This window comes from Pristiophorus japonicus, chromosome 22 (assembly GCF_044704955.1).
Source record: "Pristiophorus japonicus isolate sPriJap1 chromosome 22, sPriJap1.hap1, whole genome shotgun sequence".
Lineage (NCBI taxonomy): Eukaryota > Metazoa > Chordata > Chondrichthyes > Pristiophoridae > Pristiophorus > Pristiophorus japonicus.
The window spans coordinates 45,744,673-45,759,480 of record NC_091998.1 but is presented as its reverse complement, the minus strand read 5'-3'; the positions used below and the strand labels follow the sequence as shown (position 1 = coordinate 45,759,480).

At 42.8% G+C, this 14,808-nt stretch overlaps 1 protein-coding gene across 4 annotated transcripts in view; it reads right to left on the bottom strand.

The window, feature by feature from the left end:
- LOC139235012 (BCL2/adenovirus E1B 19 kDa protein-interacting protein 3-like) overlaps positions 1-14,808 on the bottom strand; it is a 32,682-nt gene that overhangs the window by 16,579 nt on the left and 1,295 nt on the right. For all 4 annotated transcript variants that reach the window (XR_011588402.1, XM_070866089.1, XM_070866090.1 and 1 more), the window contains exon 2: positions 6,648-6,834. Coding sequence is in view for 3 of the 4 variants with exons in the window: in XM_070866089.1 (XP_070722190.1) it covers positions 6,648-6,834 (187 nt within the window). In the remaining variant the exon portion in view is untranslated. The remainder of the gene's footprint in view (positions 1-6,647; positions 6,835-14,808) is intronic.

The following is a 14,808-nucleotide window of genomic DNA, read 5'->3' as shown; positions in this document are numbered from 1 at the left end:
AATCTGTTGTGGCTGGTGGCTGGATGGCCGACTTGTTGGGGGTGGCAGTGGCCATTTCAGGAATTGCAAGTCCATTTTTATTGAACAAATCCGTGATGGAAATTCTAGATTCATTGATGACCCTCGAGTCCACTGAAGGCTGCTGATAGAAACCGTCGACGACTAACCAATCTTCGTCCGACTGCTCTGGCTCGTCTGTGTGCCTCAGCTTTGTTTGATTCATGTGTTTCCTGCAAGTTTGCCCATTTTTGAGCTTAACAACAAATACTCTGTTACCCTCCTTGGCTATGACCATACCAGCGATCCATTTGGGACCCTGACCATAATTCAACACATATACAGGATCATTAACAGAAATCTCACATGACACAGTTGCGCGATCGTGGTACCCTTGTTGACTCTGTCTTCTGTATTCGACATAATTACTTAAATCCGGGTGTACAAGAGATAGCTTGGTCTTGAGACCTCTTTTCATCATGAGTTCAGCAGGCGAATCCCCTGTGAGAGTGTGTGGGGTCTTGTCCTGTAACTCAGCAGTATGCAAGACAAGCGAGTCTGCAGTGACCCTTGGGTTCCTCTCTCATGCTTTACTTGATAATTTGTACTGCACGTTCAGCTTGCCCGTTGGACGCAGGCTTGAATGGTGCTGACCTTGCATGTTTTATGCCGTTAAGTTTTACAAACTCCTGAAACTCCCGACTGGTGAAGCACGACCCATTGTCGCTCACCACTATGTCAGGCAGACCATGTGGCGCGAACATGGCATTGAGATTCTCTATGGTTGCTGTGGACGTACTGGATGACATGATTATGCATTCTATTCACTTCGAATAAGCATCCACACCACTAAAAACATCTTGCTCAGGGAGGTACCTGCAAAATCTACATGGATCCTAGACCAAGGTTTGGATGGCCACGACCATCCAGGATCAGCGGCAATTCCGCTGGTGCTTTGCTGAGCTGCATGCAGGTGTTGCACTGATGCACGCATGCTTCCAGCTCAGAATCAATTCCTGGCCACCATACATGGGACCTAGCGATGGCCTTCATCATCACTATACCAGGATGTGTGTTGTGTAACTCACGCGCAAACTTCTCGCTCCCTTTCTTAGGCATTACAACTCGATTGCCCTGCAATATGCAGTCTGCTTGAATAGACAGTTTGTCCTTGTGACGAATGTACGGTTTGGCCTCCTCGCACATTTGCTTAGATATGGCAGACCAATCTCCTTTGAGGATGCAACCCTTTACCACCTATAATATCGGGTCCTGGCTGGTCCAGGTCTTAACTTGTTGAGCCGTGACAGGGCTCTCAAAAGCATCCATGATTAACATTAAATCTGCCAGTTTGGCGTTTCCACCTCTGGTGTGGGCAATGGCAACCGGCTCAAAGCATCGGCATAATTCTCTGTGCCAAGTCTGTGGCAAATGACATAATCATAGGCAGATAATGTCAGCGCCCACCTTTGGATGCGGGATGAAGCGTTGGTATTGATACATAAGAACATAAGAATTAGGAACAGGAGTAGGCCGTCTAGCCCCTCCGCCACTCAATAAGATCATGGCTGATCTGGCCGTGGACTCAGCTCCACTTACCCGCCCGCTTCCCATAACCCTCAATTCCCTTATTGGTTAAAAATCTATCTATCTGTGATTTGAATACATTCAATGAGCTAGCCTCAACTGCTTCCCTGGGCAGAGAATTCCACAGATTCACAACCCTCTGGGAAAAGAAGTTCCTTCTCAACTCGGTTTTAAATTGGCTCCCCCGTATTTTGAGGCTGTGCCCCCTAGTTCTAGTCTCCCCGACCAGTGGAAACAACCTCTCTGCCTCTATCTTGTCTATCCCTTTCATTATTTTAAATGTTTCTATAAGATCACCCCCCATCCTTCTGAACTCCAATGAGTAAAGACCCAGTCTACTCAATCTATCATCATAAGGTAACCCCCTCATCTCCGGAATCAGCCTAGTGAATCGTCTCTGTACCCCCTCCAAAGCTAGTATATCCTTCCTTAAGGTGACCAAAACTGCACGCAGTACTCCGGGTGCGGCCTCACCAATACCCTGTACAGTTGCAGCAGGACCTCCCTGCTTTTGTGCTCCATCCCTCTCGCAATGAAGGCAACATTCCATTCGCCTTCCTGATTACCTGCTGCACCTGCAAACTAACTTTTTGGGATTCCCAGGTCCCTCTGCACCGCAGCATGTTGTAATTTCTCCCCATTCAAATAATATTCCCTTTTACTGTTTTTTTCTCCCCACCAAGGTGGATGACTTCACATTTTCCGACATTGTATTCCATCTGCCAAACCTTAGCCCATTCGTTTAACCTATCTAAATCTCTTTGCAGCCTCTGTGTCCTCTACACAACCTGCTTTCTCACTAATCTTTGTGGCATCTGCAAATTTTGTTACACTACACTCTGTCCCCGCTTCCAGATCATCTATGTATATTGTAAACAGTTGTGGTCCCAGCACCAATCCCTGTGGCACACCACTAACCACCGATTTCCAACCCGAAAAGGACCCATTTATCCCGACTCTCTGCTTTCTGTTAGCCAGCCAATTCTCGATCCATGTTAATACATTTCCTCTGACTCCGCGTACCTTTATCTTCTGCAGTAACCTTTTGTGTGTTGGCACCTTATCGAATGCCTTTTGGAAATCTAAATACACCACATCCATCGGTACACCTCTATCCACCATGCTCGTTATATCCTCAAAGAATTCAAGTAAATTAGTTAAACATGATTTCCCCTTCATGTATCCATGTTGCGTCTGCTGGATTGCACTATTCCTATCTAGATGTCCCGCTATTTCTTCCTTAATGATAGCTTCAAGCATTTTCCCCACTACAGATGTTAAACTAACCGGCCTATAGTTGCCTGCCTTTTGTCTGCCCTCTTTTTTTAAACAGAGGCGTTACATTAGCTGCTTTCCAATCCGATGGTACCTCCCCAGAATCCAGAGAATTTTGGTAGATTATAACGAATGCATCCGCTATAACTTCCGCCATCTCTTTTAATACCGTGATGCATTTCATCAGGACCAGGGGACTTGTCTACCTTGAGATCCATTAGCCTGTCCAGCACTACCCCGCTAGTGATAGTGATTGTCTCAAGGTTCTCCCTTCCCACATTCCCGTGACCAGCAATTTTTGGCATGGTTTTTGTGTCTTCCTTTGCTCTCGGAAACCAATTAAATGAGTGGCCTGTGATTGGTCTCTAATTCAAACCTCAAACCGAACAGTATTGATGCATCTTTTTATCATACACTCACACTAAAGCTTCTTTTTCTACCATACTGTAGGCTCTTTCTGCTTTATACAAATTTTTCGATGCATACTCGACAGGTTGAAGTTTCCCTGACTCATTGGCTTCTTGTAACAAGTAACCTTCCATATGACGATGCGTCACAGGCCAAAACTAAACGTTTACATGGGCCATAATGTACCAGCAACTTGTTCGAGCAAAGCAGATTGGTGGCTTTTTCCAAAGCTCTATCTTGCAATTCGCCCCACACCCAGTTGTTGCCTTTTCTCAATAGCATGTGCAGTGATTCAAGTAAGGTGCTCAATTTAGGTAGGATGTTACCAAAGTAGTTGAGTAGATCAGGAACAAACGCAGCTCCATCATGTTCTGCGGCTTGGGTGCATTCTTGATGGCTTTGGTTTTCATGTCAGTAGGTCTGATGCCATCAGTAGTGATTTTCCTCCCGAAGAATTCGACTTCCGGTGCCATAAAGACGCACTTCGAGTGTTTAAGTCCGAGTCCCACTCTATCCAAATGCAGTAGAACCTTTTCCAGGTTGTTCAGATGTTCCTTGGAGTTACGACTGGTGATCAGGATATCATCTTGGAACACGACGGTTCTTGGAACTGACTTCAGTAGACTTTCCATATTCCTCTGGAATATTGCTGCAGCTGAGCGAATTCCAAACGGGCACCTGTGGTAAATACACAGTCCTTTGTGCGTGTTAATGCACGCAAGTCTTTTCAACATCTCGACCAACTCCGGTAACAGATATTGATCTTGTTTCAAAACCCCGTTGATCGTAGCCTTGCAGTCTCCAAGATGCTGACTGTGCCATCTCTTTTCAGCACAGGAACAATGGGGCTGGCCCATTCATTAAATTCGACCGGTGATATGATCCCTTCACGCTGGAGTCCGTCCAGTTCAATTTCAACCTTCTCCCTCATCACATATGGCACTGCCCGAGCTTTATGATGGATGGGTCTTGCATCGGAGTCCACCTGGATCTGCACCTTTGCTTACGTGAAGTTACCGATACCCAGTTCGAACAGCGAAGGGAACTTGCTCAATACTTGGGCACATGTATCTTCCGACGACGACAACGCCTTTATGTTGTTCCAGTCGCATCCGATTTTCTCCAACCAGCTCCTGCCGAGCAGCGTTGGGTCATTGCATGGAACAATCCACAGCGGTAACTCGTGAACTGCACCGTTATACGACATTAATTTGTGCACTGCCAATCACCTTTATCAGTTCTTTGGTGTACATGCGCAGCTTGACATTAACATGGCTCAGCCTGGGCCTCACAGTCTTAGTATCCCACAGCTTATTAAATGCACTCATGTTCATGATCGATTGACTAGCCCGTGTCCAGTTCCATCGATACCGGTATCCCGTTAAACTTCACATCAATCAAAGTTGGTTTACTCTCGGTTATGGCAGAGTACAGTCCTCCTCTGGCATCTTGGATTGCGTATCCAGATCCACGCTAGTCTGACTCTCATCCTCCACGTGATGTGTCGCAGCTCACTTGCTCATCTGCGGACACTTGCGCTGGAGATGCCCCACTCTCAGACAGCCTTTGCAACTATATTGCTTAAATTGGCTCTGCTGGTGCCGATGATTTCCCCCACAACGCCAACATGGAGAAGTCGGATACATTCCCGCTGGCGGACTTTGGGCAGCCACAGGTTTCGCAAACGCAGCCGGATAGGCCCTGCCATGTGCCGCTCTGCCGAACGCCGAATCAATCGCATTTACAGTACTTGCCGAGGTTCGGTTCTTCACCGATATTTGCTTTAAACTCCTGTCCGTCGTTATACATGATTGAACGATCTGGATTTTTAAATCCAACTCCTCCACCGCCAGAAGTTTACGCAGGATCACCTCGTGGTTGATACCGATAACAAAGAAGTCCCGCAGCATGTCTGCCAACACCGCCCCGAACTTGCACGGTCCCGCTAGACGTCTCAGGTCGGCAACGAATTCTGCCATCATCTGGCCCTCCGATCGAACCGGTGCATAAAACCTGTATCTCGAGATGATGATGCCGTCGTCTGGCTTGAGGTGCTCCCATACCAATGTATACAACTCCTTGTATGTTTTCTCTGTTGGATCACTAGGTATGAGTAGATTCTTTATCAGACCGTAGATCTTTGAACCGCGCACAGTGAGGAACACGGCCCGGCGTCGATCTGCATCGTCGACCCCCTTCATTTTGTTGGCCATGAAGTACTGGTCCAAACGGCTCACAAAGTCTGCCCAATCTTCTCCCTCCATGAATCGCTCTAAAAATCCAATCGTGCTCATTTTGCAAACAAAGGTTCTTGTATTCTCATCACCAAATGTTATGTTTGTAATAAAGGTTTAAACTGAGTACTGATTAACTAAGCAAGGTACAACCTTGCTTCTGCTTTATTTAGGCTCAAAGTGCCTGACTCTCAAAATGGCTTGCCTTTTGTACCAGAGCAGCACCATGTGCATGCTGCTCAGTGGCCCCCAACAATGACACCATCTGGTTGCTTCAAACAGCATATATATAGAAAGGAAATAGGGTCAGGTCGAATAGGATGCTGAAGTTGTAAACAGTCTAGTTCAGACCGAGAAAATGACTGGAGTGAGTAACATAAGAAATAGGAGCAGGAGTAGGCCATTCGGCCCCTTGAGCCTGCTCCGCCATTCAATAAGATCATGGCTAACCTTCGACCTCAACTCCACTATCCCCACATCCCTCGTTTCCCTTAATATCCAAAAATGTATCAAACTCTGTCTTGAATATATTCAATGACTGAGCATCCACAGCCTTCTGGGGTAGAGAATTCCAAAGATTCACCACCCTCTAAAGAGTGAAGAAATGTCTCCTCATCTCAGGGAATGGAATTGGTAGCAAGGGTACTGAGCTTGTGGTGGGGGCCAAAGACATGAGCTATCGTATTCCCGATGTTTAACTGGAGATAACTGCAGCACATCCCAGACTGGATGTTGGACAAGCAGTCTGACCACACAGAGTACAAGATTGGAGGGGTAGTGGAGAGGTGGTGCTTGGGGTGGTCTAACCCAGCTGAATATTCTTCACCTTCCACTGCCTTGGATAATAAAGCAACTTCCCACCGACCAAGGATCAAACCTGGGATCGTGTGCCTTCCATGGGTTAGTGCAAACCACACAATGAATTATTCTTCTTTTCATGACCCTCCAAGAAAATCATGTGCAGTAGAATTAACTAGTGGAGCCTCAAATAAATCAAAAATTTGCCAGTGTGTATTTGCAGGATCATATCCACTCAGAGGACTTCATTTTAAGCAAAACCATTTGTAACCCTAAAAAAAAGAGACAACTTTTGTAAGTTACAGCCCAGTTTTCTCATTTATATTGGAATACTCGTCACTTCTTTACCTGTCAGAGTGGGAGCTTCCCCGAGAACTGCTCTGACCCGATTCATGCTGAGCATCCAAAAGAATTTTTTCCATGTCTCCATCGTGGATGGAGGAGGATGATGGCACGTGCTCCAATCCTCCATTTCGTCCAGTGCCATTATCGTTCCCATTCCCGCTGTTTTTCATGTGTAGCTCCACCCAGGAACCTAAAGCATCAGAAAAATAATGAATAATATCTAAAGTTAAAACCAGTTTTTTTTGCCAATTTTTGCCCCCGTTTAAGACATTTACTCCAACTGGGTTCAGTTCCACAGGAGCTAAACTCATTCCAGTATTTTTCCCAAGTGGGTATAGTTCATCTGTGAGGAGAGGAAGTATCAACTGGCTATTTAACTATAGTGGGCATCACGTCACAGTCGGATCCCATCCTTCCCTGAAGCTCAAACATATACTTTCCAGCATATCTGACTGGGCAGCAATCAGACTGCTTTTCCCTTCTCTTGGCTGAACTAGACTGTTTTCTCCCAATTCCTCAAAGAACAGAGCCGTTGCCATGTTAAACAGAATATAGAGATCAGTCCGATTATTAATTGTTACTTTTAAATGCTGGGTAATAGCTGTGCAATGTGTGCCAGCTGCTGTCCTTCTGTAGCTGCCAGCCAAGTTACTTATTAAGGATGAGTAAATCCATTTATGTGATACCACAGGAACACTTTAGTCACTTACTCTGAATATGAACTGCAGAAAATATCTTTTTAAAAGCGTAAATGTAAATAGAGGAATACCTCATTTATTTTCCTCACAAAGACAACCTTCATACAAGGGCTCTGGTCAGTGGAAATAGGGATAAAATGATATGCCACCAATAACCATTAATTTCAATTTGAACAGTACAGACATCGCAAGCACGGCATTGTAAAACCGCTGATATACAGTCTGCTTTCTGCTCCAAACACAAATCTTGTGCATCTGGAAACATGCATGTACACACAGTCTGTACTAATATACATCAGAACTTTAAATAACCACTGATTCCAGCCACTCCAGACTCTCATCTTTTAATATGCACATGGGTGTCTATATTTTATGATCAAGAACATTCAACCTTCAGATATCAGTATCAAAATCCTGAAAAACCCTATCACAGAAGTTTAAGAAAAGTATTTTCAGAGAATGCCAACAAATTCTTATCCTTTTAAAACCCTTAAAACATTGGCATCCTATTTGAGCTAGCTGAGCTTCTGACCATATCTTCCAGCACAGAGACCACTTATTTACCTCCGCAATATTGCCCCATTCAGCCCGTCCACTGCTGAAACCTTCATCCATGCCTTTGTTACCTGTAGATTCAACTAATCCAATGCTCTCCTAGCCAATCTCCCGTCTTCCATAAACTTGAGCTTATCCAAAACTCTGCTGTGCGTATCCTAATCCACACAAAGTCCCACTCACCCATCACCCTGATGCTTACTGACCTACAATGGCCCCTGGTCCAGCAACGCTTCAATTTTAAAATTCTCATCCTTGTAGTTAAATCCCTTCTTGGCCCCGCCCCCCACCGCCTCCAGCACTACAATCCTCAAAGCGCTCTGCGTTCCTTCAACTGTGGCCTCGTGCATCCCCCCACTTCCTTCGCCGCAACAAATGGCAGCCGTATCTTCAGCCATTTAGGCGCCAAGGCTGAATTTTCCCTCCTAAACCTCCCTGAACATTAAAGACTCTATATAAATGCAAGTTGTTACTGTTGTTTAACAATTTTAACAATCTTAAAAATCACTTAGAAAAAAATAAGCTGAATTTAAGAACACCCAAATGCATCCAGTTACAGGGTACTCTTTCAATTATGTTTTTTTGCCATGGAGGGCACGACAGGACCCCCACAAATGTAGCGGAGTGTCAGCTTCCTATTTGGCATCTATACAGCCATTACCCAACAAGTTGTGTCTTCCTCCTTCTCTTTCAGGAAAATGAATGGCAAAGACATCTCTCCATCACTCAAATCTACCCTCCGAGGCTCCACATTGGAGATTGAAGCAATTCTGAAACTGGTCACAGAAAGTGGACAGCTTCTGCTCTGCCATCCACAATTCAAAATAATGTTCTAACAAAAATAGATGGTCTGATAAATGTAAAGTCAAGCATAGCCGTACACTACTAGAAACAAGAAAACAAACCTTCCAATCATGACATAACTTGGGAGTCTGTTGCCTTTAAGACCATAGTCCATCACAAGCTTTCAAGAAATTTGACAAATAAAAAACACAATGAAAAAGATGCTATAACACACTTGCAGCGACAGTTTAGAAAGCACGGTCTTAAACTGCACTGTCACCTGGGAAAACTGCGCACTCTGACCCATCTCTCATATTTGTCCTGCTACAGATTTCCATTATATTAATGTTCTCACCGCATTCAAATATTTTCCTCACTCTATTCAAAACATGTGAATGACACAAACCATTAAATCACTGCTAATGTCACATGTTCTATGCTGTTAGATTGTGTTATTTTAGGCTGCCTCGAGCTATTATACACATTTACTCGGAAATACTGAAGTGAACACCCATACACAACTTTTTTGAAGAAAATATTATGCCTTCACATTGATTCATCCTATATTTTATTTTTATCCAAGTTTGCTATCCTACAAACAGGACAACAAATTGTAATACCAGTCAAAAATGCAGGAACAAAATTAACAGAGGAAATGTTCCATTATTTTAACAGAAAGCAATGGAAATGCACAGCAAGTCCATTTTCACCAGAAGAGAGAAATGAGAGGTTAATATTTTCGGTCCCTCACTGGAAACGTTAACCTGTCTATTCTAGTCAGGTTTTTCATTTCACATTTCTAGTATTCATTTCTTTTTATCTGTATTGATTCAAGACAATGTGAATTTTGCTTCCATATTCTTGAAGAACAGCAGCCCGAGTACTGACACGTAAAATGTTTCCATGAAAAAAATATATCACAAGACAGGTTCTTATTCTTTTTAATGGTGAATACTTTACTACACTTTAAGTCACGATTCTAACACGGTATGACAAGGTAGTAGAGATGGGGGGCCCTCAATGCGGTACGTAAAGTATTAAAAAGTACAGATAAAGCAAACCTAAAATACCACTTCAAATGAAGCCAATAAAGTCAGACTAAATTTACAATTGGTTGTAAAGCAAATTGAAAGCACTGGAAGAATTTCTTTATTCAACCAATGATAAATGTTTAAAATAATCTGTTAGGCAGATATATAGCACCTTTCACAACTACCGGACATCTCAAAGCACTTTACAGCCAATGAAGTAGTTTTGAAGTGTAGTCATTGTTGTAATGTAGCAAAAGCAGCAGCCAATTCGTGCACAGCAAGCTCCCACAAACATCATTGTGATAATGATCAGATAATCTGTTTTTTTTTATATTGATTGAGGGATAAATATTGGCCAGGACACTAGGGATAACTCCCTTGCTCTTCTTCAAAATAGTGTCATGGGATTTTTTAACGTCCATTTGAGGGGGGAGACGGGGCCTCGGTTTAATGTCTCATCCGAAAGATGGCACCTTCAACAGTGCGGCACTCCCTCAGCACTGCACTGGGTGCCAGCCTAGATTTTTTGTATACAAGTCCCTGGAGTGGAACTTGAACCCACAACCTTCTGACTCAGAGGCGAGAGTGCTACCCACTGAGGCACAGCTGACCTTCTCAAGGTGAACTAGGGATGTGTATTAAATGCTAGCCTTGTCAGAAAGACTCACATCTGGAGAAAGTTTTCTTTTACAAAAGCGGAATGCTATAATGAGAAAAAAATGATTGGTGAGCCAAATTTTTTTTTCTCAACTTTAAAGTTTACTACAACGTTCTTTCACATTTACAGATGTGGTTCAAATGGAGCACAATTTAATCTCCACAAAAATGTCTGTGAATCCATTAGTGGGAAAAATACGAGACGAGGCCCAGCCGTAAAAACAGTATGTGGCCATTTGCTTAAGGTCTGGGCACATCATTAAGATTATTATATTAACCCAGCAAAATATAAATGTCTGTATTCTCCCAGCATCTCCTCCCTCCTGGGAAGGATGTGTGGCAGGTATTTTATTCTTTAAATGACTACATTATTGCATTTTTTACAACACTAATAACTGCTTACTTCGAGAAAACAATAAATTAGGAGATGCGATGTGGTTGGAGACATTTAATTTTTAAAATACTCCTGGAACTCTCTTGGAATGCACGGCGCAGTGGTATACAATAGTCCATTGAAACATTGTGTCAATGGAGGGCACAGCACAGTGCTGACCTGTATTTCAGAACAAAATACTAATCCACTCATGCTCTTTACCTCCATAATCTCCTGTATGTGAGCAAAACATACCACACCAGCTGTTTTTGCATCATCACAGATAGGCGAGTGCTACAGAAAGTATGAAAACCGGGGTGTGACTTTGAAAATGTAGCTGAAAATCTATTCACGTTATTTGATACTCTGTAAAAAAAAAAATTATACCCAACATTCATCTCACTCCATCTCATCTATTGGCACAAACTGATGGAACAGGAGTCCAGCGGGGGGCCGGAGGTACTGCAATGGCCAGCCCTTACTAAACCCGAACAAGCAAGCAACTCAAATACTATTTATCTATACACAGGTATTATAAACCTTAATTTTGCACATCCTGAGAGCTTTTCCCATAAGCAAACTTGTCACGTTGTAGTTACATCCTCCCAGCTCAAGTTTTTTTTCCAGGTGCTCCTCTGCCTGCATACAGCGTAGTCCCTAGGCTCCAACCAACGTTATTTCTCCATGGACATATGAATATATAATGGAAATAGAAAAATAGGGGAGGAATGAATGAGCTTAAAATGAGGGCTAGCTGAGGTCAGCATACTCTAGTCCAATTTAGCCCCTGCTCTCTAACCCCACTTCACCTGAAAACGACAGTCTTGTGCAACGCCACAAGAGCACAACTTATAAAATAAATCTCTTTTCTTGTGAGGGAAGAGATGTTTGAAGGCACACACTTGCGTCTGGTAACTTCAGATTAGGAGTTTGTTCAACTTTTTCCACTTACAACACTTGGATAAAAAAATTATCAAAATTACAGCGAAGACCAATGGACCTGTCTCCTTATATCTCAATGAAAGCCTATGAAGAATCTGGCAAAGACAATCATTTCTCAGGTCTAACAGAAATCACAAAATTTCAAGCTAGGAGAACTCTATTAATTCAGCTCTTACTGATTTGCTTATATTCCACAATATGTTGTGATAGTGAGCAAATCTTTAGTGCTCGCTTTCCAAGCTGTTCAAGAGATTGGGGTGACCCCCAAAATGGATGGCTGCACAAAAACAGATAGTCATAGCTGATAGGACAACAATAGTCTTAAAACAAACAATAAAACTTGCAAACTAATTGCTGAGTGGCCCGGTATGTAATCAGCTCGCCAATTCCCCAGAGTAAAATAACTCAACGATAGCCTGAGTTTCTCTTACATCGTAGCATAGTAAGCTGTACATATTTTACAACTCAATTAAATAGAGAGAGTCCGATATCTTTTTGCAATGTAGGTTTTGAAAATTAACAAATCACTCTGGAAGCGTAGGCGATTTGCCGGTGCAAGCAGATTTTCAAACATTTAGTATTTACTTATTTTACATGTTTAGTAGGTTAACGGTTTAAAAAAGAACTTATGTAAAACAGGATTTACAATGAGAATTGTATCCAATTACACACTGTAAGCTGGGATTGGCTAAATAAGTAAGAAATAAGTGGTACATTATTAGACTTGTGTACAATAAACCAAGGAGGTTTGGAAAAGAACAGGATCTGACTCAGTTCACCAGATTGCCAGGAGTGCGGTGTACCTATTTTCATGTTAATGTCTGTTGCTTCATGTCCCTCCCTCAAAAGCAGGAGCCTGATCAGTAGTTTTCCTTCACTCGATAACTAAGTTTGAAGATGGTTGCCAACTGAAATGTTAACCTATTTTCTTCATTCAGATGTAGACGGCTTTGTGTGCATCACCTGCATTTTGAGATGTGCTAAATTATCTTCACAATTTAATTCTGATGCAGTTTCATACTTCCTGCTTTGTGACATTTTATGCAATCTATTTGGTCAAATTGCATGACATGCTAAAAATAATAGAAATAAAGAAAAACTGAAAAGGAAGGAAATATTAGCTGAAAGGCAGGCTATTTGCAGAATTCATACAATGCGGAAAATGCTTAGTTTGTGTTTTGAGTATGCAAGCAAGTTAATGTGTGTGTAAATTGTTATTAAAACGCCACAGATCAGAGCACATAGTTTAGGTTTCCCAGATTAGCTCGCACCCAAAACGAATCTGTTGCTGCCCGTCACTCCCAGGCATCTTGCATTCTCTACTTGAATAACTATTTGAAAAATAGTATTGTTTGAGTTAATAATTTACAAATCTTTTCCTTAAAAAAAACTTCCCCCCCCCACACTCCTCCCAAACTGGTGGGTTGAGGTAAAAGCTAACTTCCCTATCACAAAAAGAACCTAGCACACAAAACTATAGAATATAAGACTTGTATTTGTTAAACAGTAAAAATAGAAAATACATTCCATCATAAATCAGTCAACATTTTGAACACTGAAGAAAGATATATTAACAGAATGCAGTTACTAAGGAAACACGCACTCAAGTTCTTTCACTAAATGTTAACTTCTATTTCCAGCAATTCACTGGATCGATTTCCTCAATTTTGACTAGGCATGGGAACTCACAACTGTCTAAAAATCGGATTGACAAAATTCCAAGTTGAAGCAACATTGAAACAAACCATTTAAAAAATTTACAATGCATATTTTTATTATAAGAATGATTTTTGCTCTCTGAGCAGTTGCAATGTTTTTCTATACAACCGATTTTGTTGTAAAGGACACAGCTACAATTAAGACACCAGTTTGCAAAGCAATGCACAACTCAGCAGACTCATGTGATGCTGCCATCTTTCCCTTACTTTCTAGCGATGGATCGCAGAGCTGTGCTTAAAAACATCTTATTTTAGACCAAACGTTGATGGGCAGCAAACTGCTGCAGCTATAGGTAGCGCAAAACTCAATCCGTGACAGTACTTCAAAACTGCCTGGCACAAGTGATCAAAAGTGCAATGCCCATTAATTCAGCGACCACTCCCAAACTATACCACGTATTTAGTGTGAATGTGAAACGAGACAGAATTACTACTGGGGGTTTTGGGACTGGAGGCATTACAGAGGCGAGGCCATGGATGGATTTAAAAATAAGGATAAGAATTTTGAAATCAAGGCGTTGCTTAACCAGAAGCCAATGTAAGTCAGCGAGCACAGGGGTGATGGGTGAATGGAACGTGCTGCGATTTAGGACACGGGCAGCCGAGTTTTGCATGACCTCTATTTATGTAGGGAGTAAACAGCAATGAGATAAATGGCCAGACCATAGAAGAGCAGGAGAGTTATCCCCAGTGTCCTGGCCAATATTTATGCTTCAATCAACATCACTAAAACAGATTATCTGGTCATTATCACCATGCTGTTTGTGGGAGCTTGCTGTGCGCAAATTGGCTGCTGTATGGGGGGAGAGGAGGGGCAGAGGCGGGCAGGGTGAAGAAAGAACAAAAGGGAAGGTTTGTTAGGGCGGATGACAGGAGTGATTAAATGATAAGGGATGATGGTAATGGGATAAGTAAAGAAACAAATGGCGAGTCTTGAAGCGATTATCAACAGTTGCAATGTGAAAAACAGGGGCAAAAGTTATGGTCTGAAATTGTTGCACTCGATGTTTAGTCCAGAAGGCTGTAAAGTGCCTAAATTGAAAGATGAATTGCTCTTCCTCGAACTTATATTGAGCTTCGTTGGAACAGTGCAAGAGGCTGGGAACAGAGGGGTCAGAGTGGGAGCGGGACGTTGAATTAAAAGCGACGGGCGAGCGGAAGCGCTGGGGTCAGTGAAGGGTGGTGTTCGTCAAAGCGGTTGCCCAATCTGCCTCTGGTCTCCTCCCCCCCCCGCCCCGGCATGGTGGAGGAGAGCCGCACAAAGTGAGCAGCGAACACGAAGTGAGCCAGTGTATTAGCTGTGGCTCAGTGGGTAGCAGTCTCATCTCTGAGTCATAAGGTTGTGGGTTCAAGTCCCACTCCAGGGACTTGAGCACAAAAAATTAAATCTGGACTGACACTCCCAGT